We start from the raw sequence: 24,778 nt of genomic DNA, 5'->3' as shown, positions 1-24,778 counted from the left end.
ATTAACACAAGCCAGGCCCTTGAGATTTGGACAACACAAAATTTGGGATCACAGTGAGATCAAACTGCTTTTGCAGTTCCAGGCATGACTCCAGGCATAAAATAGCCATTAAAACAATTTGCTACCTCTAAACTGTCTTGTTTGATTGATTGATTTGATTGATCTTTCCCTGTTCACACTGTTCCTTGCCCATCAGTTTATCAGTAGTTCTCCACAACTTTTGGGGATTCCCGTTTGCCTGTTGAACATTCTCTAAAAAGTAATTTGCTCCTAGTTTTTAGTTAAGTTTTTAATAATTTTTTAGTTAGTTTCTCATAAAATATCTCTTTAACATTTGGTGGCCTGTATACCACAATAACACTGAAAGACATTTCTGGTGATAGAGTTTGAGCAAAACTCTTTACTCCTCTGTTGTTGTTTTTTTTGACATAGATCATTACCAATCTACCTTGACCACATGTGCAGTGTTTTCATGTACATCATGACCATCCTGAGATGGATGGATAATCCATGTTTGGAGATAGTGGCCCAGAGTTTACCTCCCCGCTAAAAGCACTAAAAAGCCCAGACCTGTTAGTCCAGTTGTGGAGGAAGTTATTTCTTGATGCACTGTAGATGATATCGTTGCTCCACTGTCCTTTAAAATAATGGAGTAGAGTGCATAATGTCTCTGGGTTAAGTAGCACAGTTTGTGTTTTTTCAAGTTTTAGGCTGTTTGGCCAGTGAAAGACAGATAACAGAGTTATCAACAAGGCAGGATTATACTTTATATATTCAGGGTTTGGAGTATTTATTTGCAGTATATTCAATATTTGCAGTATTTGTAGTATTTGGGGCATATTCAGTATTTACAGTATTTGCAGTATATTCAGTATTTATAGTATTTACAGTATTTGTAGTATATTCAGTATTTGCAGTATATTCAGTATAGTCAGTATTTACAGTATTTGAAGTATATTCAGTATTTACAGTATTTTAAGTATATTCACTATTTGCAGTATTTGCAGTATATTCAGTATTTACAGTATTTGTAGTATATTCAGTATTTACAGTATTTTTAGTATATTCACTATTTGCAGTACATGCAGTATATTCAGTATTTGCAGTATTTGCAGTATATTCAGTATTTACAATATTTGCAGTATTTGCTGTATTTGCTGTATATTCAGTATTTGCAGTATATTCAGTATTTGTTGTATTTGCTTTATATTCAGTATTTGCAGTATATTCAGTATTTGCAGCATATTCAGTATATTCAGTATTTGCAGTATATTCAGTATTTGCAGTATTTGCAGTATATTCAGTATTTACAATATTTGCTGTATTTGCTGTATATTCAGTATTTGCTGTATATTCAGTATTTGCAGTATATTCAGTATCTGCAGCATATTCAGTATTTGCAGTATATTCAGTATTTGCAGTATTTGCAGTATATTCAGTATATGTAGTATATGCAGTATTTGCAGTATTTACAGTATTTGTCCTGGTATAGTCAGTTGCCTTCTGCCGTCATCAGGAGGCTCTTTTCTTTTTGCTTTGTTAAATCCAGTGTAACTCTCCTTTAACTGTGTATCACCAATAATCAGTCCTCCATAAGACTGCTTTATTTCTGTAGTCATATTGTAGTATTCTCACACACACACACACATGCACACACACACACACACACACACGCACACACACACACACACAGAGAGAGCGGCCGTTTCACACTCGTGTTGTGTGTGTCACATCAAACACAGGATTCTAACACAAAGATCACACCAGAGCCAAAAGAGGAAATAAAAAACAGCTCTAATCATATTACACAGCATTAAACGTTTAACAGCGTGAATGAAACAACCACAACACACAAGTTCATCATCATCATCATCATCATCATCATCCCTGTGTGTCAGATGCCCTCCCAGTTTACTATGTCCCTGTGTCAGCAATAAGCCAAGGCAAGGCTTTTACTAGTATATTTATACTCATACAGGCAAGGTAACTCAATGCTCCTTAAAAATATTAAAAAATATATATTACAAGATCAAATAAAACTAATCATTGAAATTTATCAAAACATTTAAATAGTTTGCAAACACAATTGTGTAGAAACTGCTTACAGCATAATAACACCAACCATAGTGTTGACTCTTGGTGTGGCTAACACACTCAGGCTGCTCTTGTTCACATCAGCTTTACTAGCAGAGAGATTTTTTACAGAATGTTATGACGTCACATGAGTCATATCACCACCAGGGGCCAAAGGGGCCCCTACAATCACCAAATGGTGTGGTGATTGTAGGGGCCCCTTTGTCTATAAGGTGAGGCACTACAATATTGTACTTAAAGAGAGGGTATTATGCAAAATCTACTTTTCTGAGCTTTCTACCATGTTATAATATTCCCTCACTGAACACACCTGAAGAGGTTTAACATGTCATCCATGCATCTTTGAGTAATTTAGCGATCTCTCCTGGGCCCTATTCAAACCCTGCTTTATGGTTAGCAGTAAGATTGTGCCCAGTGCCCAGTCCATAAGCCTGTGTCACTCATGCTCCCACACAACAAATCTCCATCTTACAAAAACATGATCCAAAATACACAGCAACTTGACAAACCTGATGTGATGTGCAGGAGTTTCATTGGTTTGAGGCACAATGAGTGTGTTGTGTGAGTGCTCTGAAGGAGGAGTAACTTAACGTGGAGAGCAAAGGGAGGGGAACTTATAAAACTTTTCTTTTTTTTTTGTACATTGTTCGGCAATTAGTATTTTCAAACCATAATGACGTAACATCTGATTTGACTTTTCTCAAAGAAACCACAGCTTTACTCGAGTAAGAGTACTGTACAAAATATGACCTGCATTGTAACAATGGTAAATGGTCACATTTTTATAAAACGTTTTTCCACCTTCAAGGCTCAAAGCACACACCAGTGTATGCAGACACTAGAGGAGAGGTGGGTTTAGTGTCTTGCCCGATTACACAATGTCAGCATTTATCTGTGGGAGCTGGAATTGCACCACCAACCTGTGGGTCAGTGGATCTGACTCTCAACCAATGATGTTTATGTCGAGAGACTGAGAGACCAATTGAGCTACTGTCGCTTGATATAATAATGTATATTTTAAAGAGTAAGAAGTGTGCTGCAAAAAAGTACTCTGAGAAGTACAGTTTCTTTAAAAAGTTACTCATGTAATTGTAACTGAGTACTATCCACCTCTGATAATTAGGGACCACAGCAAACCTTTTAAAATGAACTAGCTCTGTTTGTCACTTTTTAAGACGGTAAAAATCAGGTACAGAGACTTTAAGTACACCTGTCTGCGGCCTAGCTGGTGCTTAAAGTCAGTGTGTATGTGCGTGTGTGTGTCCGTGTGTGTGTGTGTGTCCGTGTGTGTGTGAGGGGTGTGTTTGTGTGATTATGAGTGAGGAGTTTACTTGAACCTGATGAACTTGTCCCTCACCTGAACTCACCTGACCCCACATGGCCCCTCCCTCCATAGGCCCCGCCCACCCCTACCCCCTCTCTGGACATGTCCCACTAGAGTGTTGTGACATGCCTGTTGTTTGGAGAATGTAGGGGCCCCTCAATCTCTCGGGCCCCTCGTGAACTTAAAAACAGCTCACACATCACAGATTTAGATCATGTTACCTTTTATTGTTTTGAAAATACTATATTCACCCCAAAACAACGTATTAACGTGTTTTAGAAGTTTCACTATAATTTTTGCCACTTTAAGTCCCCACTCCCCTTTGCTCCCCATGCTAAGTCACTCCCCCTTCAGAGCACTATCACAGCACAATCAGCATGCCTCCCACCAATGAAACTCCGGCACATCACATCAGGTTTGTTTTTGTATATTTACACAAAATAGTCTTGTGGGAGTATAGGTGGCATGGGCTTGTGGGCAGAGCTTTGTACAGATGGTTTGGATGGTTTGAAAAAAACCCAGAATAGATCACTAGATTACTGAAACCTAAATTGATGACATCTAAAACCTCTTCAGGTGTGTTTTTGATGAGAGATATAACATGGTAAAAAACTCAACAAAATTAGATTTTGCATGATTTGAATCAGTGCTAGTGCAGCCTCTGCAGTTCAGTAAGTGAGTTCTGGAGGTTCTGAGCTTTCACATGAGTCCTGGTCTGTCCATATACTGAAAATGAGACAAACTTGGATGTGTCCTCTATCTGCAGGTTACAGCTCTGGTGACACAGGGTCATCTGAACCTGTAAGAGCACAGGCTGCATACACTTCCTCCAACAGCCCAATAAACCAGCATTGAGAGTAAAAAAGAGTGGGTTGTTTCCAGGTAAGAGCTTGTATTCAGAGAGTCAAACCTTCCAAAAGACAGAGACAGTGCCTTGTGTCACCTTAAACACTGGCAGTAGGTCTGTGCATGATGTCATGGTAATCTTATGATGAAGTGTCAATCAAACAGGAATGACAGCCCGCCTTTCATTAGCAGCGGCGGAGCATTGTTAGCGTGCGCGCGTGAATCGATGTTCCATATGTTAGCGTGTTGTGTGTGTACGCGGTGATTAGGCTGCTCCGCGCTGCGCTCGCTCCTCCATTGATCCAGCTGCATTCTTATCCACCGCGTTTGTGCACTTAACATTTTTGCCGCTCCGGGCTGCTCCTGCCCCCCCTCCCCCCGGAGTGAGGGGCCAGCGGGGGGGCTCCTGAGTGCCACCTGCCCCTCCCTCCTGTGGAACCAGAGCCAGTCCATACATGTACAGAAAGGTCAGGCTGCGTCGATATGAGAAGGGGGTGGAGGGGCAGAGGGGCAGAGGAGGGGGAGGGGGGGAGGTGAGTGCGGGCCCCGGTAAAAGGCTCTTTGACTCCGCTGAGATGGACAGGACAGAGACATAATGGAGACGCCAATAAGGACACCCCTGAGGGTCCCCCTCCCCACACACTGCTCATGGGATGTGCATAGTACTCTCTTATATTTACTCTATTACATTTACTTTGTTACAGTTACTTAGGTAACTATTTATTGCAACTTTACTTTTCGAAGTATAGTGTTCAGATATTATACTTTTACTTTTACTTGAAGGAAGTGTGTATCCTGCCCTCTTACACTTTTCAAAAAGTTCCTACAGACACACCTGAGACTGTCCTCAGAGCTTTAACCTGTAGAAAGAGACGTCCAGGTTTGTCTCATTTTCAGTAAACGGACAAGAACGTCCAGAATTCCCTCTCTGAGCTGCAGAGGCTGCACTAGCACTGACTCAGGACTGGTGCAGGTGCTGAGGTTTAGGGAGAGACCATTCAGATCAGAGAGACGCACTTTAGGTTTAAACCAACTGGATTTCACCATTGAAACTGAAACACAAATGAGAGACTCATGTGAGGCTCATGCTGCTTTCTGAGTATTACAGTTATCAGTAAAAACTACATTTGATTAGAGCATGTTTACCTCAGACTTATGCTTTTCCTGGTTATTGAGTAAACTGTAAATTATAGCACACATAGATCATTATTTTACATTTTGATCATTGTAATTATTGATCTGAAATGGTTTCACAATAAAAATAGGTCCAGTGACTTCCTGTCCAAACCAGATAAGCCCCACCTCTTCACAGAGACATTTCAGTAAAGTGAGCAACAGATTTTTGGTGCTTTCACTGTTGAAAAATGACTACAGAAGTACATGTGTGACACAGTCGGAACCTTTTAACCTTAGTAGAGAAGTGGACAGAGATGGGGGGAAGGTGAAAACAGGACTTTTCTGAACAATTAAGCCTCAAGTGCAGGACAGTACAGGATTACTCAAAAAACAACATGCATGAATCAAAAATACACCTCAGATTAAGTTGATGAGGAAACAGTTACTCGCTCACTGTTACCCGTCACTCACACTCTTCACGGTGCAGCTCTGCTCAGGGGGCAGCTCTGGTTCAGTGGTCCTGAGTTTTCTGTATGATTCAAAACAGTGAGGAGCTCAGAGCACACACACAGTCTGCAGATGAGTTCGGTTGGGAGGCTCTTCCTTTAATCCATGAATAGTTTTGGTGTGAACATGTGGTAAAGTACAATTCTGAGAGTTCCACTCTGTGTGTGAGGGTCACACCACAACTAAACATCTCCCAGCCTGGAGCCAAAGCTGGACTAGGTGCACTCTGAGCGAGGTGTTAAAAGCTCATAAAAATGGTTTGACATAATATGTGATATATTTGGCAGTGTAACAATGTACATGAATGTAACAGTTTAATATCCCCAAAGAGCATGGACACCCAGCATGTTTGCATGTGGACAGGTTAACGAGTCCAGTCTGGTCTGGTTCAGTTTGGTCCACTCTGGACTCATCCTGGACTGGTCCTGGTCCAGTCTGGTCCTGGGACAGTCTGCAGACCTGTGCTGTGTGCTCTTTAGTCTGAAAGATGAATATTTAAAGAGCTGACAGGCGTGCTATTGATTTGCATGAATCATGGTTTTACTGCGGCTCTTAGGAACAACATAAAAGTGGGTTTGATGTGTTCAGCTGACAGGGCATCTGACGCATCTCCACCAGGCCAGGGACACACTGGTCTTTGTCTCCTCAGCATTGGTGGAATGTAACAAAGTACAAAAGTAAAAGTGCTGTATTTAAGTTGAATGTTTAGATGTCTGTACGTCACTTAAATGCCGACACTACACAATCATTTGCCCAATTTAGGACACAGTTTGCTTCTCTGAGACTTCGGGGAGGTGTGACCTAAATTTGGGTCTTCGTATGTGATTTTGAATCCGCTGCTCTCCTCGTGTGTGTGGTGCAAATCTGAGCTGCTCTCTTATATCAGGACATATCATGAGTGACAGATGCTCTGGTCTTTGGAACACTTCAGAGTCTCAAAAAGAGTTGTTTTACTGCAGACAGGAAACAGCTCAGGCAAGGTTCACTATGGTTTTACTAGCTCACCACTTTCAGCTTGTGGTGTGCGGTCTCTTTGGGGTGTTCGGTCTCTTTGGGGTGTTCGGTCTCTTTGGGGTGTTCGGTCTCTTTGGGGTGTTCGGTCTCTTTGGGGTGTTCGGTCTCTCTGGGGTGTTCGGTCTCTCTTGGGGTGTGCGGTCTCTCTGGGGTGTTCGGTCTCTTTGGGGTGTTCGGTCTCTTTGGGGTGTGCGGTCTCTTTGGGGTGTTCGGTCTCTTTGGGGTGTGCGGTCTCTTTGGGTCGGTGTCGGGGTGTCGGTCTCTTTGGGGTGTGCGGTCTCTTTGGGGTGTGCGGTCTCTGCTGGAGTCTTTGCGCTCTGGGGATCATAAGATTTAAAATCTCATATTTGGGGATCAGCTCTGTGTTCCCAAGTTTGTCGGGTTGTAGGTATTATGGTTAAGGTTCAGGGTGTTAAGGTCTGTGGCTCAGGGTTCAAGTCTGTTGATCAAAAATGTGGCTCAGGTCTGTGGCTCAGGGTTCTGGTCTGTGGCTCAGTGTTCTGGTCTGTGGCTCAGGTCTGTGGCTTAGTGTTCAGGTCTGTGGCTCAAGGTTCTGGTCTGTGGCTCAGGTCTGTGGCTCAGTGTTCAGGTCTGTTGATCAGAACTGTGGCTCAGGTCTGTGGCTCAGAGTTCAGGTCTGTGGCTCAGGTCTGTGGCTCAGTGTTCAGGTCTGTGACTTAATGTTCAGGTCTATGGCTCAAGGTTCTGGTCTGTGGCTCAGGTGTGTGGCTCAGTGTTCTGGTCTGTGGCTCAGGTGTGTGGCTCAGTGTTCTGGTCTGTGGCTCAGGTGTGTGGCTCAGTGTTCTGGTCTGTGGCTCAGGTGTGTGGCTCAGTGTTCAGGTCTGTGGCTCAGGTGTGTGGCTCAGGGTTCTGGTCTGTGGCTCAGGTGTGTGGCTCAGTGTTCTGGTCTGTGGCTCAGGTGTGTGGCTCAGTGTTCTGGTCTGTGGCTCAGGTGTGTGGCTCAGTGTTCTGGTCTGTGGCTCAGGTGTGTGGCTCAGGGTTCTGGTCTGTGGCTTAGGTGTGTGGCTCAGTGTTCTGGTCTGTGGCTCAGGTCTGTGGCTCAGTGTTCAGGTCTGTGGCTCAGGTGTGTGGCTCAGGGTTCTGGTCTGTGGCTCAGGTGTGTGGCTCAGTGTTCTGGTCTGTGGCTCAGGTCTGTGGCTCAGTGTTCAGGTCTGTGGCTCAGGTCTGTGGCTCAGTGTTCTGGTCTGTGGCTCAGGTCTGTGGCTCAGTGTTCTGGTCTGTGGCTCAGGTGTGTGGCTCAGTGTTCTGGTCTGTGGCTCAGGTGTGTGGCTCAGTGTTCAGGTCTGTGGCTCAGGTGTGTGGCTCAGTGTTCAGGTCTGTGGCTCAGGTCTGTGGCTCAGTGTTCAGGTCTGTGGCTCAGGTCTGTGGCTCAGTGTTCTGGTCTGTGGCTCAGGTGTGTGGCTCAGGGTTCTGGTCTGTGGCTCAGGTCTGTGGCTCAGGGTTCTGGTCTGTGGCTCAGGTCTGTGGCTCAGGTCTGTGGCTCAGTGTTCTGGTCTGTGGCTCAGGTGTGTGGCTCAGGGTTCTGGTCTGTGGCTCAGGTCTGTGGCTCAGTGTTCTGGTCTGTGGCTCAGGTGTGTGGCTCAGGGTTCTGGTCTGTGGCTCAGGTCTGTGGCTCAGTGTTCTGGTCTGTGGCTCAGGTCTGTGGCTCAGTGTTCTGGTCTGTGGCTCAGGTGTGTGGCTCAGTGTTCTGGTCTGTGGCTCAGGTGTGTGGCTCAGTGTTCAGGTCTGTGGCTCAGGTGTGTGGGCTCAGTGTTCAGGTCTGTGGCTCAGGTCTGTGGCTGTGGCTCAGTGTTCAGGTCTGTGGCTCAGGTCTGTGGCTCAGTGTTCTGGTCTGTGGCTCAGGTGTGTGGCTCAGGGTTCTGGTCTGTGGCTCAGGTCTGTGGCTCAGTGGTCAGGTCTGTGGCTCAGGTCTGTGGCTCAGTGTTCTGGTCTGTGGCTCAGGTGTGTGGCTCAGTGTTCAGGTCTGTGGCTCAGGTGTGTGGCTCAGTGTTCAGGTCTGTGGCTCAGGTGTGTGGCTCAGTGTTCTGGTCTGTGGCTCAGGTCTGTGGCTCAGTGTTCAGGTCTGTGGCTCAGGTCTGTGGCTCTGTGTCATCTGTATCTCAGGAAAAACTGTTGTAGTTTTGTCATATTTAGCCCTGGTCACACGGCTAATGGCTGAAGTCCAGGGGGCAGCCATGTGCCCGTGTCCTGTCCAAGTGAGTCACTGTTCTTCCAGAAGCGAGGCTGCCCATCTGCGCCATCAACCCCTCCGACCATCCTAACCACCATTCCTCACACACACACCACTTTCATACACCATGCATGTCAAGTGCCTTGCCTAAGGACACAACGCCCCCCCATGGCACCTGATTTTCCCAGTGGTCTCCCATCTCAAGTACTAACCAGGCCCGGCCCTGCTGAGCTTCTGAGATCTGATCAGGGTCTTAGGGTCTGTCTACATCTTCAACGCTCAAAATGCTCTGTTCCATCTTGTGATGTCATGAAGTGGTACTTTTACCTTTTAGTTCAGTAGAGATGGGCAATTTCCATGGAGCACTTCCTGTATAACCAGATGACATCACAATGTGGAACAGTGTTTTCGGTTTAAGAGCAGAACTCAGTCTAAATGTGCAGGGTCTGTTTGTTAAACATGTGAATGAAACAAAACACAAGTCCAGTTCTGTTTGTGATGAGGAAACAATGTTAGAACAGAAAGAAATGGAATATGTGTCCTTGAACTATGTGCTGTTATAATGAGTTTAATCACTTCCTCTGGGTTAGTACTGTACCTCACTCCAGTCCTCTGTCTCCCACAGCCCTGTGCAGGACTACTACTATTACCTCTACTATTACTACTAGTACTACTATTACCTCTACTACCACCACTACTACAACTATTACTACTACCTCTACTACTACTACTACTACTACTACTACTACTACTACTACTACTACTACTACTACTACTATTACTACTACTACTACTAATACCTCTACTACCACCACTACTACAACTATTACTACTACCTCTACTACTACTACTACTACTACTACTACTACTACTACTACTACTACTACTACTACTACTATTACCTCTACTATTACTACTTCTACTACTACTGCTACCACAACTACTAATACTATTACCACGACAAGTCACTATTACTACTACTACTACTGTTACCACTTCTAAAACTACTACTACCACCACTACTACTACTATTACCACTAATACCACTACTATCACTATATTACCTACTACTACTACTACTACTACTACTACTACTACTACTACTACTACTGCTAATGGCAGGAAAACTCATGCCAGCCTCAGTTTACAGCCTCTGTCTGATCATGATCATCTCTTATCACATTTTACCATGAAACTAAATTTCATGATAGTTTTATTTTCAAATGTGATATTGTTGTTTTTTATTATTATTATTATTATTATTATTATTATTATTATTATTATTATTATTATTATTATTATTAAAGTAAACAGATACTTCAATACTTTCACGTAGGTCAATTCATGCTGAGCTCTTTTATCTGCACTTACTTTTTGTTTTTCTTTCTGATTTGTCCCTGCTCGTGTCCCTGTCTCTGACCTGTCTCTGTCTCTGTCCACAGTTGTATGAGTTGGACAATGATGAGAAGCGCAAAGAGTTTCTGGACGACCTGTTTGGATTCATGCAGAAGAGAGGTACACACACACACACGCACGCACACACACACACACACACACGCACTCTCCCTCTCTCTCGGTGGTAGGGGGCATGTCAGCAGAGGGCACTCGGGCTGTGTGTGCTGGTGTGGCACAGTGGCTCCTCTTTAGACTGCTCTACAGCACTCCGATCATAGAGAGTGCAGTGTATCTCCATCTAGTGGTGATACTGCACTAGTACACCAGTCTGATTAACCTCCTCAAAAACAGGGTTGGGTATCATTAAGAAGTTGCCAATACGATACATATCTCAATACATAGGCCATGATACGATACATATCTCGATACAGTGCACTTTCAATTCAATACAATTCAATATTATAGATTTTAAATTGATTTGATACAGTTCAGCAAAATAATCTCTAAATCATGGCTGTGATACTAAAAGTCTAAAATCTTAAGTCACTAAGAGTCTAAAAGTCTGCAAAGTTCATATGAAACATAAACAGTTTACTCATAAAAACAATGAAAATGTCAAATTTGTCGCATAAATGAGTTTCCTTCCTCTAAACAACTAACAAAACTGTAGCACTGTAACAGAATAATTAAGTAAAATGCACCAAAAAAACACTCTTGACGATATATCGATACAGCAGCTCATGATATCGATACTGTTTCATCACATTAAAAGAAATGATGTATCGATATTTCAATATTTTTGTACACCCCTACTCAAAAACATACCTAGATTTGGTCTGTATACACCTCCATAGCTCAGAATGCTCTAGTCCACCTTGTGATGTCATGAAGCAATAGTTTTCATGTTAACAGCTACTTTTTACCTTTAGTTCAACAGAGATTGACAATTCCAGGGCTGAAATCCTCCAAATGATTCTATTGAAGGTGTATGGAGTTTAAAACACAATGGAGCACTTCCTGTATTACCACATGTCATCACAGTATCACAGATCCAACTCATCTTTAAACAGCTCTCCTGAGGGCCTGGACTTTGCACTGACCACATGAGATGTTTTGCCTTTACAGTTGGTGGACAACAGGCTGAGATCAGCACAAACACATGGATGTAGCCCTCCTCACACACCTGTCACAGTCTACACATATGAGGCTATGAAGTTAGTTTGAAGTTAGAGGACCTCCTCAGAAGCAGGTGCTCTCCTGACACTACATGTTTTCAGCAGATTTTGAGAATAGCTCAAAGAATCAATATAAGGAGCTTCAAGGTAAACCAGCCTGTCCTGTTTGGGAACTGTCACAGAAGAAATCTGTGAAGCCAGAATGGATGGAGCCGTCAATTCACGTCACCTAATATATTACTGTTTCTATAAGTTCATGCGAATAGCCAGAAAAAAGCACATTCTATTAAACTTTTTCAAGTTTAGATTTAATTGAAGCAGACCTATTCTGCAAAATGAACTTATCAGAGCTTTTAACCATATTATAGCTGTTTCCTTCTCACTGACCCTCTGAAGGTGTATTTGGAGTGATTCATGCTTTTTTAAGTAATGTTTAATCACTTATTTTCAAGAAGCCATTTGGCCGATCAGCCTCTATTTTCAGCTCCACCGGTACTTCACTGTGACATACACACTTCCTTCTCCAGTTTGATTGTCTTCATCAGTGACACATGTAGGATTCAGCAGCATAAATGTAAAAAAAAAAAAAAAAAAGGGGCCCACGGCATTCGGCACTTTGTTGTGAAGACGTTTACAGCTTCGTCAGCTTCCACTGGGCACCATACTACAAAATACAAAAATGTCCAGATGATAACATAATGATCCACAGATAACTATAACTATAGAGCACACACAAGCACAATATGTGACTTCATTTTGCTTCTAAATTGTCACAAATATAATTTTTGCACTCTTATGACTATATTGTGACCTAAATGAACCTGATAATCGATTAAGTGAATACTGAGAACTACTTCCACACATACTGGGCCCTATGTCTGACCTGGAGCACTTGCGTCTCATTAAACCATTTTATTACAATTTAAAGATAAAATGCTTTCCATCTTAGATAATTGTGTTTGAATGTGTGTGTGTGTGTGTGTGTGTTTGTGTGTGCATGCTTGTGTGTGTGTGTTGTGTGGGGTGTATGGACAGCGTAGCGTCTGCTCGATGAAGATTGATTTTGGGGCTTAGCATACACAGACCTGGTCAGATGTGAGGAGCTCTGACAGACGCACTCTCTCTATGCTGCTGATGCTATCACCTGGATAAGCACACACACACACACACACACACACACACACACACACACACACACAGATGGTCAGATGACATTTAAGAATGTAACATAGTACTAAATACACTTGATATGAATAGAATACTCAAGTAAAACAAATAAAAGTAAACAGTAAAGTAAAACAGTGCTTGTCCAAAGAGCTCAAGTCATTTTAAGAGCTAGTGCTGGGACATAGCACCTGATTTATCATTTGAAGTTAATAAAATTGGAATGAAAACATTAAATGATGCACAAAATCTGGTATCTTGGGGTGTAAGAATCATTCATGTTCAAACTTCTAAGTGCTTGCCCCTCCTCTACCTGCAGGTTAAGGCACTGGTGACCCAGGTTCAGTTGTGATTGTAGAAGGTTTTTTGGGAAATGTAGTGCAATAGTTATGTGTGGCAAGATGGTTGGCTGCTTTTCTATGGTTGGTAAAAGTATCAAAAAACAGATATAAAATAAAAATAAAATTGGAATCATAACATTAAATAATGCACAGAATCTGGTATTTTTCAAAAGAAAAACCAGAAAAACTAAAAACTAACTAAATCATTTCTGACGTTAACGTACAAATGCCTCCCCTCTTACATAACTGACAAAAGGCTTTAGGTTAAGGTTAGAGAACTAGTGAATGTGGTTTAAGTTAGGATCAGTCTCCAGGCAATGGATGGTATTCAGTGTGTGTGTGCTGTGTGTGTGTGTGTGTGTGTGTGTGTGTGTGTGTGTGTGTGTGTGTGTGTGTGTGTGTGTGATGTGTGTGTGTGCATAGGTGTGTGTGTGCATAGTGTGTACTGTGTGTGTATAGTGTGATGTGTGATCTCTCTCTCTCTCTCTCTCTGTGTGTGTGCGTGTGTGTGTGTGTGTATTGTGTGTATGAGTGTTTCATGGTGTGATAAAAAGGTTGTCAAGTTGTGTCATTATTATTTCTTGAAAAACAGAACAGGTTCATTGGAAAGTTTGCACTGGTCTGAAGTTCTTCTTCGCTCACATGATGCATTCAGAGCATGAGTTTAGGAGCACTTTTCACAGAGGCCAGAGCAGAGTTTACTGTGATGGTAAGGCAGTACAGTAATTGTTTTTAAGTACTGGACAAGAGATTAGAAGAAATACAGCTGCAGTATATATATATATATATATATATATATATATATATATATATTCTATTATAGCCATTTTTTTCCCCTCTGACTATGACCAGTGTGACTATCAGTGTGGATAATTAGTGGGAAGATTGACTTAATGAAGACCGTTTGTTGTGTTGCACTTCATAGACTCCCAGTAAAAAATGCCCATTTTGTCTTTTATTTTATGTTTTCCTTTTCAAACCTACACACAATTATGTAAAATGTACGTATTTGTTTGTTTTCTTTTTTCACTAACATTTTCCATGAGCCTTTAAATCTATATCACTGTTATTGCTGTATTGACATATACTGGGACATACTGTAGCTTCATAACATTGAAATGTAAATTCCTGATATCCTTGTGACTGGCTCGTCCATATGAACAATCCATGGGAAGACTGAGTTTGCTGCAATTTTTGTTTGTTTTACTGTCAGTTTGAACAAAAATGTTTTGGCCATGCTGATTTCTCCCATCAACTTCCATTGTAAATGAATAGTTATATCTCAGCTATAACTAAAAAAATACTTTTTTTTTTTTAATGCCCATTTTCTGGCAGTAATAGTCTCAAATTTGCTGAAATTAGAGAACTCATATTAAAGGCTGGGTATTATGCAAAACTGACTTGGAGCTTTCGACCTTGTTATAACAGTGTTCCCTCATGAACATGCCTGACATGTCATCCATGCAAGTATGAGTAATTTTGTGATCACTCCTGGGCCCTATTTAAACCCTCCTTATGGTTAGCTGTAAGATTCTGTACAAAGCTCCACCCACAAGCCTGCATCACCCATGCTTCCACACAATTCATACTGTATAAATATACAAAAATGTGATACAAAACTGTACACCACAACTTGACACACCTGATCAGTGCTCTGAAGGCGGAGTGACTTAGTGCAGGGAGCAAATAGAGGAGTGTCAAAAATGAAAATGAAACTTGTAAAACATGTTAATATGTGGTGGATATAGCATGTTCACGATAACAGAAGGTAACACGGTAATATAAATGTTATGTGTTAGCAGTTTGATTATCTGACAAAAACATGAGTGGGTTTGGTTATCATTCCCATCTCCATTTTTGTCCTTCCTATTTTCATTTCCTTTAGCAAAACCGTTGACAATGTCCATGGTCAGGCGCAGTATAATTAAGAGCGCTCTTTTTGTACTTCTTTATTGTACACTTTAAGAGTAGACTTGCGCCCAGTGTGTGTGGTGTTGTGATTGGCTGTGATGATGAGATGATAGACCAGTTCGCACTCATCTATAAAACTATCACTCAGTCTCGGACACAATGGCCCACCCGCCCTCAGCTCGCCATAAATAAGGGAGCGCTCGTGGCAGCCATTTTGAGCGTGCGACAGGCCTCTTCAGGGAGATTTATGGGCCTTCGACGCGCAGCCTGATCTATGCGCCGGTGCGATTCCCTCAAAGAGATACGGAGCAAGGTGCTTTTGTCAGTGGGGGCTCGTTAGGCTGTTCATCATAATGAGGTACAGTGCAGTGCTGAGGTCCACACTTTGAGACAATAACACACAAGCACGCCCCTTCCCTTCCCCACCACCATCATATTGACCTGTATTAACTGCACACAGGGGGTAAAGGATTTTAAGAGCGATGACTGACATGAATAAGCACTGGTATTGTTAGTGCTATGTGGGCTTTAGTGCTGTTGTCACTATAGGGCTGGGCCAGTGACTAAATCAGAGGTTTTCAACAGGGGGGGTCGCAAAATCTTTGGTTGATTAGACCTTTTTTTTAAAATATATCTTCATTTTTAAAGGATGGGGATGACGTCTGTGTCTCTCTCTTCATTCCCTCGTCTCTCGTTCCCTGTCAAACTGCTGGCCTGGATTTGATCGTTTCTTATAGGCCACATGTGAAGAGTTCCATTATGATTTCACGTTTAGGCGCAGCAGAACTTAAGCACCACATGTACTACCGCTAATCAGGAAAGGGGTGAGGCGACTTCATTCCCTGGGCCACATTAACCAGGTGCCGCACTACGCAGCCGGCCCCTCTCTCCCCGCAGAGTGACCGGGAGAGAAGAGTGAGTGAACAGGGAAGGAGGGGGGAGTCGTGTCTTTTTTCTTACTCCCCAGTTCAGAATGACCAGAAATGTTCTATGGCCCATATCAAACTCTTGTCCGTGTGGGCTGTGGTTCCTCTCTCATTTAGTCAAATCGTTAAAAAAAGTCCATCAGTTTGGGGGTTCCTAGCCTGAAAAACATTGAAGACCCCTACACTAAATATTAATCATGATTTTAACCTGATATAATTTATCATCATTTCCATTGTGGTTTGAATTGAATGTAATGATTCTTCATGATTAGTGACACTAAACAGCAGTGAAATTCTTTCAAATGTAAAGTCACTCACGTAAAGTCACTCGCATAAAGTCATTCATGTAATATCACTCAAGTGAAGTCAGTGACGTAAAGTTCACATGTAAAGTCATTCATGTAGTCACTCGCGTAAAGTCACTGGTGTAAAGTCACACATGTAAAGTTAAGTCACACGCGTAAAGTCACTCACGTAAAGTCGCTCGGGTAAAGTCACTTGCGTAAAGTCACTGGCGTAAAGTCACTCGCATAAAGTCACGCATGTAAAGTCACTCATGTAAAGTCACACACGTAAAGTCACACACGTAAAGTCACTCATGTAAAGTCACTCGCGTAAAGTCAGACACGTAAAGTCACACATGAAAATCACTTACGAAAAGTCACTCACGTTAAATTATTCATGAAGTCACTCACGTGAAGTCACTAACATAAAGTCACTCACATAAAGCCACTCATGTAAAGTCACTTATGTAAAGTCACTTATGTAAAGTCGCTCACGTAAAATCGTTCATGTAAAGACCAGTGCGTACGTCAGGTTTTGGGGATGTTTTAACTATGACTTAGTTTGGTCTATTTATCAACGCTGCCATCAACACTGGAAGTTCCATCCAAAGTATAAGGGCAATGTACATGCACGGCACGGCACATACAGTATATCTGACAGTGTAAACCTTCATTTTTTGTACCAGTCAAATGATTACTGTTGTTAACTATATTTTAGTGAAATGAGCAGTCAGATGCACTTCCTGACTGTACAGTAGTAGTACAGAGAAGTGTCCATAAGTCCAGTGGTGTAAAATAGCTCCTGCTCTCCACTCACACATTTGTTTGACCACTGCAGATTTGTGTTCAGTCAATAACACTGAAGTTGTCAAAGTTTTTCAGTAACTCCCTCTCCGAGTACTTTTGGTTAAACAATGAGACAGCCATTGTTTTAGAGCATCTCCCTTTCCCTGTATATGTGTGTGCATGTGTGTGTGTGTGTGTGTGTGTGTGTGCGCGTCTGCGTGCATGTGTGTGTGTGTTTGAGTGTATACGTGTGTGTGTGTGGTGGGGGGGGCTCTATAATTACTACGTGTAATTGCCCCCCCCCAGTGGCCCTGTGCGCTTGTTTGCACTATATTTCTGCGCGCTTCGATCGCTCTTATGGCAAATCCAATGGGCACAATGGAAGTCTCTCAGCAAAACGGGGGTTAATGATCTCAGGTCAGGAGATAGTCATCGGAGCTGCTGCTTTACGGCCGCTCATTACGCTCTCTGTACAAAGCACGCCTTTATTTCTCTAATCAGAACATAAAACACTGTGGGCCTGAGCTGCCCGGCACACTGTGAGAGGAACAACTCATCAACTTCACTTTTTGGAGCTTTTAGACATAATTATAAATTATAGATGTTTTTGTATTAAATAAAACAGCTAAATTTGGTTTTGTTGTATTAAAGAGGAGGCATTACACTTCAGTGGGGTATTAATTGTAACCATAGACTGTATATATATACATGGACAAAGCATTAGCTGCCACATCCCACACAGGAAGTTTGCATGTGGGCACTTCTGGCTCCTTCTGACCCTCCCATTGACTTACAATGGAATATTGTTTCCCCTCTCTCTGTAACTGCATCAGTTAGCCTCATCATTTTGGTCTGAAAATGATATTATTAACCCACTCTACATGATCCTGATGTTTTTCTTTCATTATTTGGTGGATTCTCACAATATTTGTGTGTTCACAAACTCACGAGAATCCATCTTGAGGTGCTCCAGCTCTACGCTTTAAATGTAGCCCCTGCAGTGGTTGGTCCAATCACAGGGCTTCTATGGCAGGGGGAGGGGTTTCAGGCAACATGATGACAGCCCCACTGATGGTGATGGTGGCTTATAACATAACACATAATCAGTCCCACTCCAGCATGCATCATACGTCATTTTTACAGGTTTGCCGTGATTGGGTAAAAAGAAACTACCAGGAGGTCACTTTGGGGTGGTTCACTCAATCAGGTGCACTTCTGCTGCATGTTCCTCCTTTTTCAGTGAGAGCCATTCCAAATGGAGAATGTGTAGAACTCGATTCAGAGTGATACACGTACAATCTGGTGTGAGTCAGGTTAATAACTACTAACATCACAAGCTTTGTTTGTGGAGCCAAAGGTTTAGTCCACTTCTCTGTACATTCTATGGTATATTTGCCCAAAACAACATATTCACATGTGTAATTAATTTCAGTTTCGTTTTTGGTGCTCTTAAACTTCTGTCCCCTTACCCCCTGTGTTAAGTCACTCCCCGTTCAGAGCACTATCACAACACAGTCAGCATGCATCCTGCTAATGAAACTCCTGCACATCGTAACAGAGTTGTGACGTTGGAGTGCACATTTTTATATTGTGCTTTTTATGGAGACTTGTCATGTGAGAGCGTGGGTGATGTAGGCCTGTGGGCTGATCTGTGGACAGAAGCAACATTATAACACGGTACAATATAATTCTAAAAAGTTGATTTAGCATATACCTCCTCTTTAAAGAAGACGTACAAGCTCTTAAGTACCTATGACATCTCATGTTTTAGAAGTGAAAATAATGGCTTTGATGAAAACAAAACATTACTTTTCAGCCTGCGCTCTCCCCTTACTCAAATCTCAAAGATGTAGGGCTCCATCTACTGACAACAGAGGGAATTACCATGGGGAGAAAAAACTATGTCAGCTAATAACAAACATGTCTGACACTGGCAGCAGAAACCAAACTCTGACTATGACTTGTACACTGTAAAAACTGTACAGTGTCTCTGCCTCTGATGTAACAATCCTAGGAATTTTCTACAACACTGCTAAGTAAGTGAGTATCACACCTGTAATATAATAAATGCAGCAGTAATGGAGACAGATGCATTTGTCACACTGTGGAACATTCAGTGCAAAGCAGTAACATCTCCATGGACATCAACAGGTGGTGCCCTGTTGGAAAAAAGCAATATGTAACCTCAGTCCTCTGACCCCTTCTCAGACGTTTGACCCTAGTCCTCTGAGCCAAGCCCTCTGAGCCCAGCCGTATGACCCTTCCTCTGACCCCTCTCTCCTCTGACTCCTGTCTTCTTCTGACCCCACTGTTCTGACCACTCCCCTGACCTCTGACCCCCCTCTCTCACACACTGACCACTGTGGCTCTGTGATTTGACATGAGCTCGATACTCATGAAGCCTCTGTATAATCCCCCTCACACTCGCCACAGGAAAAGTCCAGTTGAGTTGTTAGAGAGCTGTCAGCCGCTGCTCAGATAAATGAGCATCGCGCTGCTGCATTGACCCGGCCGGGGCCTGTTAATAACATTGATCTGAGGTGCATGCGTGTGTGTGTGTGTATGTGTGTGCGTGTGTGTATGTGCAGGGACCCCCGTGAATCGGATTCCCATCATGGCCAAGCAGGTGCTGGACCTCTACATGCTCTACAAGCTAGTGACAGAGAAAGGCGGATTAGTGGAAGTCATCAATAAGAAGATCTGGAGAGAGATCACCAAAGGGTTAAACCTGCCCACGTCCATCACCAGCGCCGCCTTCACGCTGCGCACACAGTGAGTCCCCACACACACTTTACACACTTTATAATCTGTGTATACTTCTGTACTTTAGGAACTATGGTCATCACAACTGAACCCATGTGAAATGTGAAAACCCCAGAAAGGGACAGAACCTTTTCTGGCATGGCACCTGCCAAATATTTCGGCATTTTGTACTGTACCTAATGGCAGCTAGAAGCACAAAAGGAGGCCTAGGTTAGTAGTAGTTAAATAACAAAATATCTGTGCCACGTCGGGTGCCACACATCCTGCCAGGTGCCACATCACTAGAGATAGAATGTACAGTTACTTAAAACCTGGCTGAGCTGAACGTCCCTTTGTCTTTGGGGCCTTGTTCTTCCATGAAATGTAAACCTACAGGTGCACAGGGGAAGTGAAATGCTCAGGTAAATCTCAGGTTCCTAAATGCTCCAGGCTCAGATGTGAACAGAGGAAGGAGTAAGATCTGTGTAAGATCAGTCACATGCCTTTGTAGACTTGGACCTTAACGCTGGTTGTGCTGCTGCCCCCTGCTGCTCAGGTACATGAAGTACTTGTACCCGTACGAGTGTGAGAAGCGTGCTCTGAGCTCACCCTCGGAGCTGCAGGCCGCCATCGACAGTAACCGCCGCGAAGGCCGACGCCAGAGTTATGGTGCCCAGCTCTTTAACTACTCCCCTGTGGGCACGCCCACGCTCCTGCCCCCGCCCAAAGTGCACCTGCCGCACCTGCCTCTGGGCACGCACCCCAGCGGACACCTCAGCCAGCTGGCCAGCATTAAAAAGGGTGAGACACAGCGCGTGCATGAGCATTTATCAAAGTGTAGACATAAATGAGAGTGTGTACATGTACGTGTGAACAGAGGAGCCGCTCCTGACGGGCTGCCTGCCAGGCCCTGGGGCCCACTCACACCACATGGGGGCAGTACAGGCTGCCGCATTGGAGACACTCAGAGAAAAGCTGGAGCGCACAGAGCCTCCAGAGAAGAAGATGATGATGGAGGAGCAGCGACTGATGCAGCAGGCGCTACAGCGCAACCTGCTGGCCATGGCAACGCAACTGCCCCTCAGCATCTCGCTCAGCAACAGAGGTACACTCTGAGTGTGTGTGTGTGTGTAAGTGTGTGTGTGTGTGTGTGTGTGTGTGTGTGTGTGTGTGCAAACTCCACAGGTACAACAGAGGTTTGTTGTGTATGTACTGTATGTATGTGTAACTACAGACAGAAGTACACCCTGTGTGTGGGCAGATATTTGTCACACAAACACTTCCCAGTTTGTGTAAGTTGTTCACTGACGATTAAACAAAATCTTACATTGATACATTCATTTCCAAACTGTGACTCTGTACTCAAGGACTTTAAATACTTTACTCTTATCAGAGTCATTATTTCGATCACTAGATTTTAAAGTAACTTTATTTTATTCCACCTCTGGTGTGTCTGCAGACCACAGAGGCACATCTCACAGGTCCCTGTCTCTGCTCCTCTAAACTCTGCTCCTCTAAACTCTGCTCCTCTAAACTCTGCTCCTCTAAACTCTGCTCCTCTAAACTCTGCTCCTCTGCTTCTAATCTTATTCTCAGGTGGACTTGTTTCTCATGGAGCTTTTTGCTCATTTAAGTATAAAAGTGTAAAAGTGCTCACATTTGACAGCTAAATTCAGAGCTAATTTATCCAATAGACCCCCCCCCGTGTCACACTGAGTTGAAGTGATGATTATAAATATGATGGTTATGGTGATGACAGAGCTGATCCTCTAATGCCTGTGTGTGTGTGTGTGTGTGTGTGCGTGTGTCTGTGTGTGTGCGTGTGTGTGTCTGTGTGCGTGTGTGTGTCTGTGTGCGTGTGTGTGTCTGTGTGTGCTGTGTGTGTGTGTGTGTCTGTGTCTGTGTGCGTGTGTGTGTGTGTGTCTGTGTGTGTCGTGTGTCTGTGTGCGTGTGTGTGTCTGTGTGCGTGTGTGTGTCTGTGTGTCTGTGTGCGTGTGTGTGTCTGTGTGCATGTGTGTGTCTGTGTCTGTGTGCGTGTGTGTGTGTTACGGACAGGACGGCTCCTCAAGCTATTATGCCTCCTCCTCATCGGTCTCAAAGCACTAAATGACAGAGTGCGGCGTGGATCACTTCTTCTCCATTACCCCCCCTCACCTCCTTATCAGAGAGGAGGGGGGAGGTGGGGGACACTCATCACTATTATTAAACTGTATACAGCATAACCATTATAACTGTGCTAATCCATCTGAGCTTTAAGAGGAGACAGGCCCAAAACCCAAGAGATACAATTAGATCTGAGGCCTACTGTAAACCTCCACAAAACACCAGGAAGAACAACACTGGGCCTACACCACTGAGGCTAGAATACTAGAATATAAGTGTATAATACTAGAATATAAGTGTATAATACTAGAATATAAGTGTATAATACTAGAATATAAGTGTATAATACTAGAATATAAGTGTGTTCCTTCTTAAGGTTTTAAATAATGAAGAAAACAATGTGAAAACACTCAACAGTATGACAAGAGGCTGACCTGCATAAATACATAATTCATTCATTAAAAAAACAGATGTAATCATGTTGACAAAGAACACACCTGGACTATATTCAGTTAAAGGTGCTCTACCTACTTTTTATGGTCTTTGACAATGTTTGCACTGGTGCAATGTTCTTTCTCACTTTCCTCATGATTTCTGAGCATCATCATTAATACTAACTGCCATGAGTTTAGAAGTGCTTTTCACAATTTTAAGAGACCAGAGTTTTGCAGTGACGATAAATTGCATGCTAACTGATTGTTCTGCTGATTATTTTGACCTTAAGTGCTTCTTATACAATATGTATGTCTAACTTGGCTCTCGCCAGACTGATCTGTGTAGAACTCACTTCAGAGGCGTGACACATATCCACTCTGAAAATGATCAGTGTTCAAACTTCATGCTGGTTGGTCAAAGCGCCACAACAGTGGAACAAGTCGAAAAAAACAAGTTTTAGTTAAATCCAGTTGAGAGAAGCACCTGCATCTTACTTGTTCTCAAATGCACAATGCTCTTACATTTACAAAACAGATTGTATTTCTGCTGAAACAGGCTAAAGTACATTTGTCAGTCTGTTTGCTTGGTTGGTTCGCTGCTGTCTTCTGCCCAAACCCCAGTGCTGCTCTGTGATTGGTCAGTCTCTGTCCTATCACAAGTGAACACTTCAGCAAGATGGATTCTCAAGAGAGAATCTCATCTCACTGGCAGGACTATAGTGTATCAGGTCTGGGGCAAGACTTTTTTTTTTCCTCAAATATAAAAAAATCAGGTCCAGAACCTTTAAATGATGTAAGAGTGATACAGTACTCGAATACTCATTTCGATTACTGTATTGATACTTTGTCCACTCACACCTCTGTCCACTCTGTCTTGACCACTGCTCTGTGATAATGGCCCTAATCGGTGCACGGGGAAAGATTTACTTGTTTTTGATTGACAGCCCCCCCCCCCTCTCTCTCTCTCTCTCTCTCTCTCTCCTCTTTCTTTCTCTCTCTGTCTTTCTGCAGGTTTGAGCAGTGACAGACGCGCTCTTTAATCCATGCGTCCTTATCCTGTCACTCAGCTGATCATCTCCGATACCTCCCCACTCTCCCTCCTCCTCTGTTCCCTCTTTTCTAAATGCTCCGATCGAGTTTTGCTGCCTCTCATTCTGGGCTCCTCTCTTGACAGATGATAGACAAGAGGCCGCATTGAACCTGTCTACCGACGGCATTAGCAGCATCAACATGTCAATAGAAATAAATGGAGTTGTCTACACAGGTAAATAGTGGGCCTGGTCGCTGATGTAATTGCGCGCAGGAAACTCGATAAGTCATAGCAGCTGGCGGTGCTCAGTCCTCTACACAATTTGATGTGTTCTCTATAAAATCCATGGTAATGAAGTGGCGGGCCAATGGGCTGGTAGGGAGCGCAGAGGGTCGATGGGGCTTATTGTCTTATATAGCGAAGGGTCCGGGATGAGCGGGACTGACCGGAGAACGGGAGGTAATCAGCTGCAGATAGGAGATATAGAGAGTGCTGGCAGAGCTGTCAGGTCTTGTCATATATTCACAGAGGAAAACAAAATCAAACTCATTTCTATAGAATAATCACCTAATGAAACCCTGCTTTATGACATATACTAAAGAACTGTATGTAACGGTTTAACTTCATGTCCTATATTTGTCCCCAGATATGAGGTACACATGTTCACATTAGGAATGCAACAATATTTGATATAATCTGCAGTGTTGGGAAGGTGACTTTTAAAATGTATTCCCCTACAGATTACAGATTACATACCCCAAAATGTAGTTTGTAACGTAATCCATTAATTTACTTAAAGTGAGTAATGTAATCTGAATACTTTGGATTACTTGATATTGTCATGTTTTTTAAAACTACATGAATGTAACAACCACATCCTGAAAATTCTTGTTTGTTCTCTTCAAATTGGCCCTGGTTTAGTCCTGGTTTTAGTCCTGGTTTTAGTCCTGGTTTAATCCTGGTTTAGTCCTGGTTTAGTCCTGGTTTTAGTCCTGGTTTAGTCCTGGTTTAGTCCTGGTTTAGTCCTGGTTTTAGTCCTGGTTTAGTCCTGGTTTTAGTCCTGGTTTAGTCCTGGTTTTAGTCCTGGTTTTAGTCCTGGTTTAGTCCTGGTTTAGTCCTGGTTTTAGTCCTGGTTTTAGTCCTGGTTTAGTCCTGGTTTTAGTCCTGGTTTAGTCTGGTTTTAGTCCTGGTTTTAGTCCTGGTTTTAGTTCTGGTTTTAGTCCTGGTTTAGTCCTGGTTTTAGTCCTGGTTTTAGTTCTGGTTTTAATCCTGGTTTAGTCCTGGTTTTAGTCCTGGTTTTAGTCCTGGTTTAATCCTGGTTTAGTCCTGGTTTTAGTCCTGGTTTTAGTCCTGGTTTTAGTCCTGGTTTAGTCCTGGTTTAGACCTGGTTTAGTC

The 24,778-nt window shown here is 43.1% G+C and overlaps 1 protein-coding gene across 1 annotated transcript in view; it reads left to right on the top strand.

The window, feature by feature from the left end:
• arid3c (AT rich interactive domain 3C (BRIGHT-like)) overlaps window positions 1-24,778 on the top strand; it is a 48,110-nt gene that overhangs the window by 19,229 nt on the left and 4,103 nt on the right. The window contains exons 3-7 of the mRNA XM_055161455.1: window positions 10,535-10,607; window positions 19,663-19,846; window positions 20,373-20,617; window positions 20,694-20,921; window positions 23,528-23,617. Coding sequence (XP_055017430.1) covers window positions 10,535-10,607; window positions 19,663-19,846; window positions 20,373-20,617; window positions 20,694-20,921; window positions 23,528-23,617 — 820 coding nt within the window. The remainder of the gene's footprint in view (window positions 1-10,534; window positions 10,608-19,662; window positions 19,847-20,372; window positions 20,618-20,693; window positions 20,922-23,527; window positions 23,618-24,778) is intronic.

This window comes from Boleophthalmus pectinirostris, unplaced genomic scaffold, assembly GCF_026225935.1.
Source record: "Boleophthalmus pectinirostris isolate CB_2022bp ecotype Guang Dong unplaced genomic scaffold, ASM2622593v1 HiC_scaffold_4, whole genome shotgun sequence".
Classification (NCBI taxonomy): domain Eukaryota; kingdom Metazoa; phylum Chordata; class Actinopteri; order Gobiiformes; family Gobiidae; genus Boleophthalmus; species Boleophthalmus pectinirostris.
This window is presented reverse-complemented; position numbering and strand designations above follow the sequence as displayed.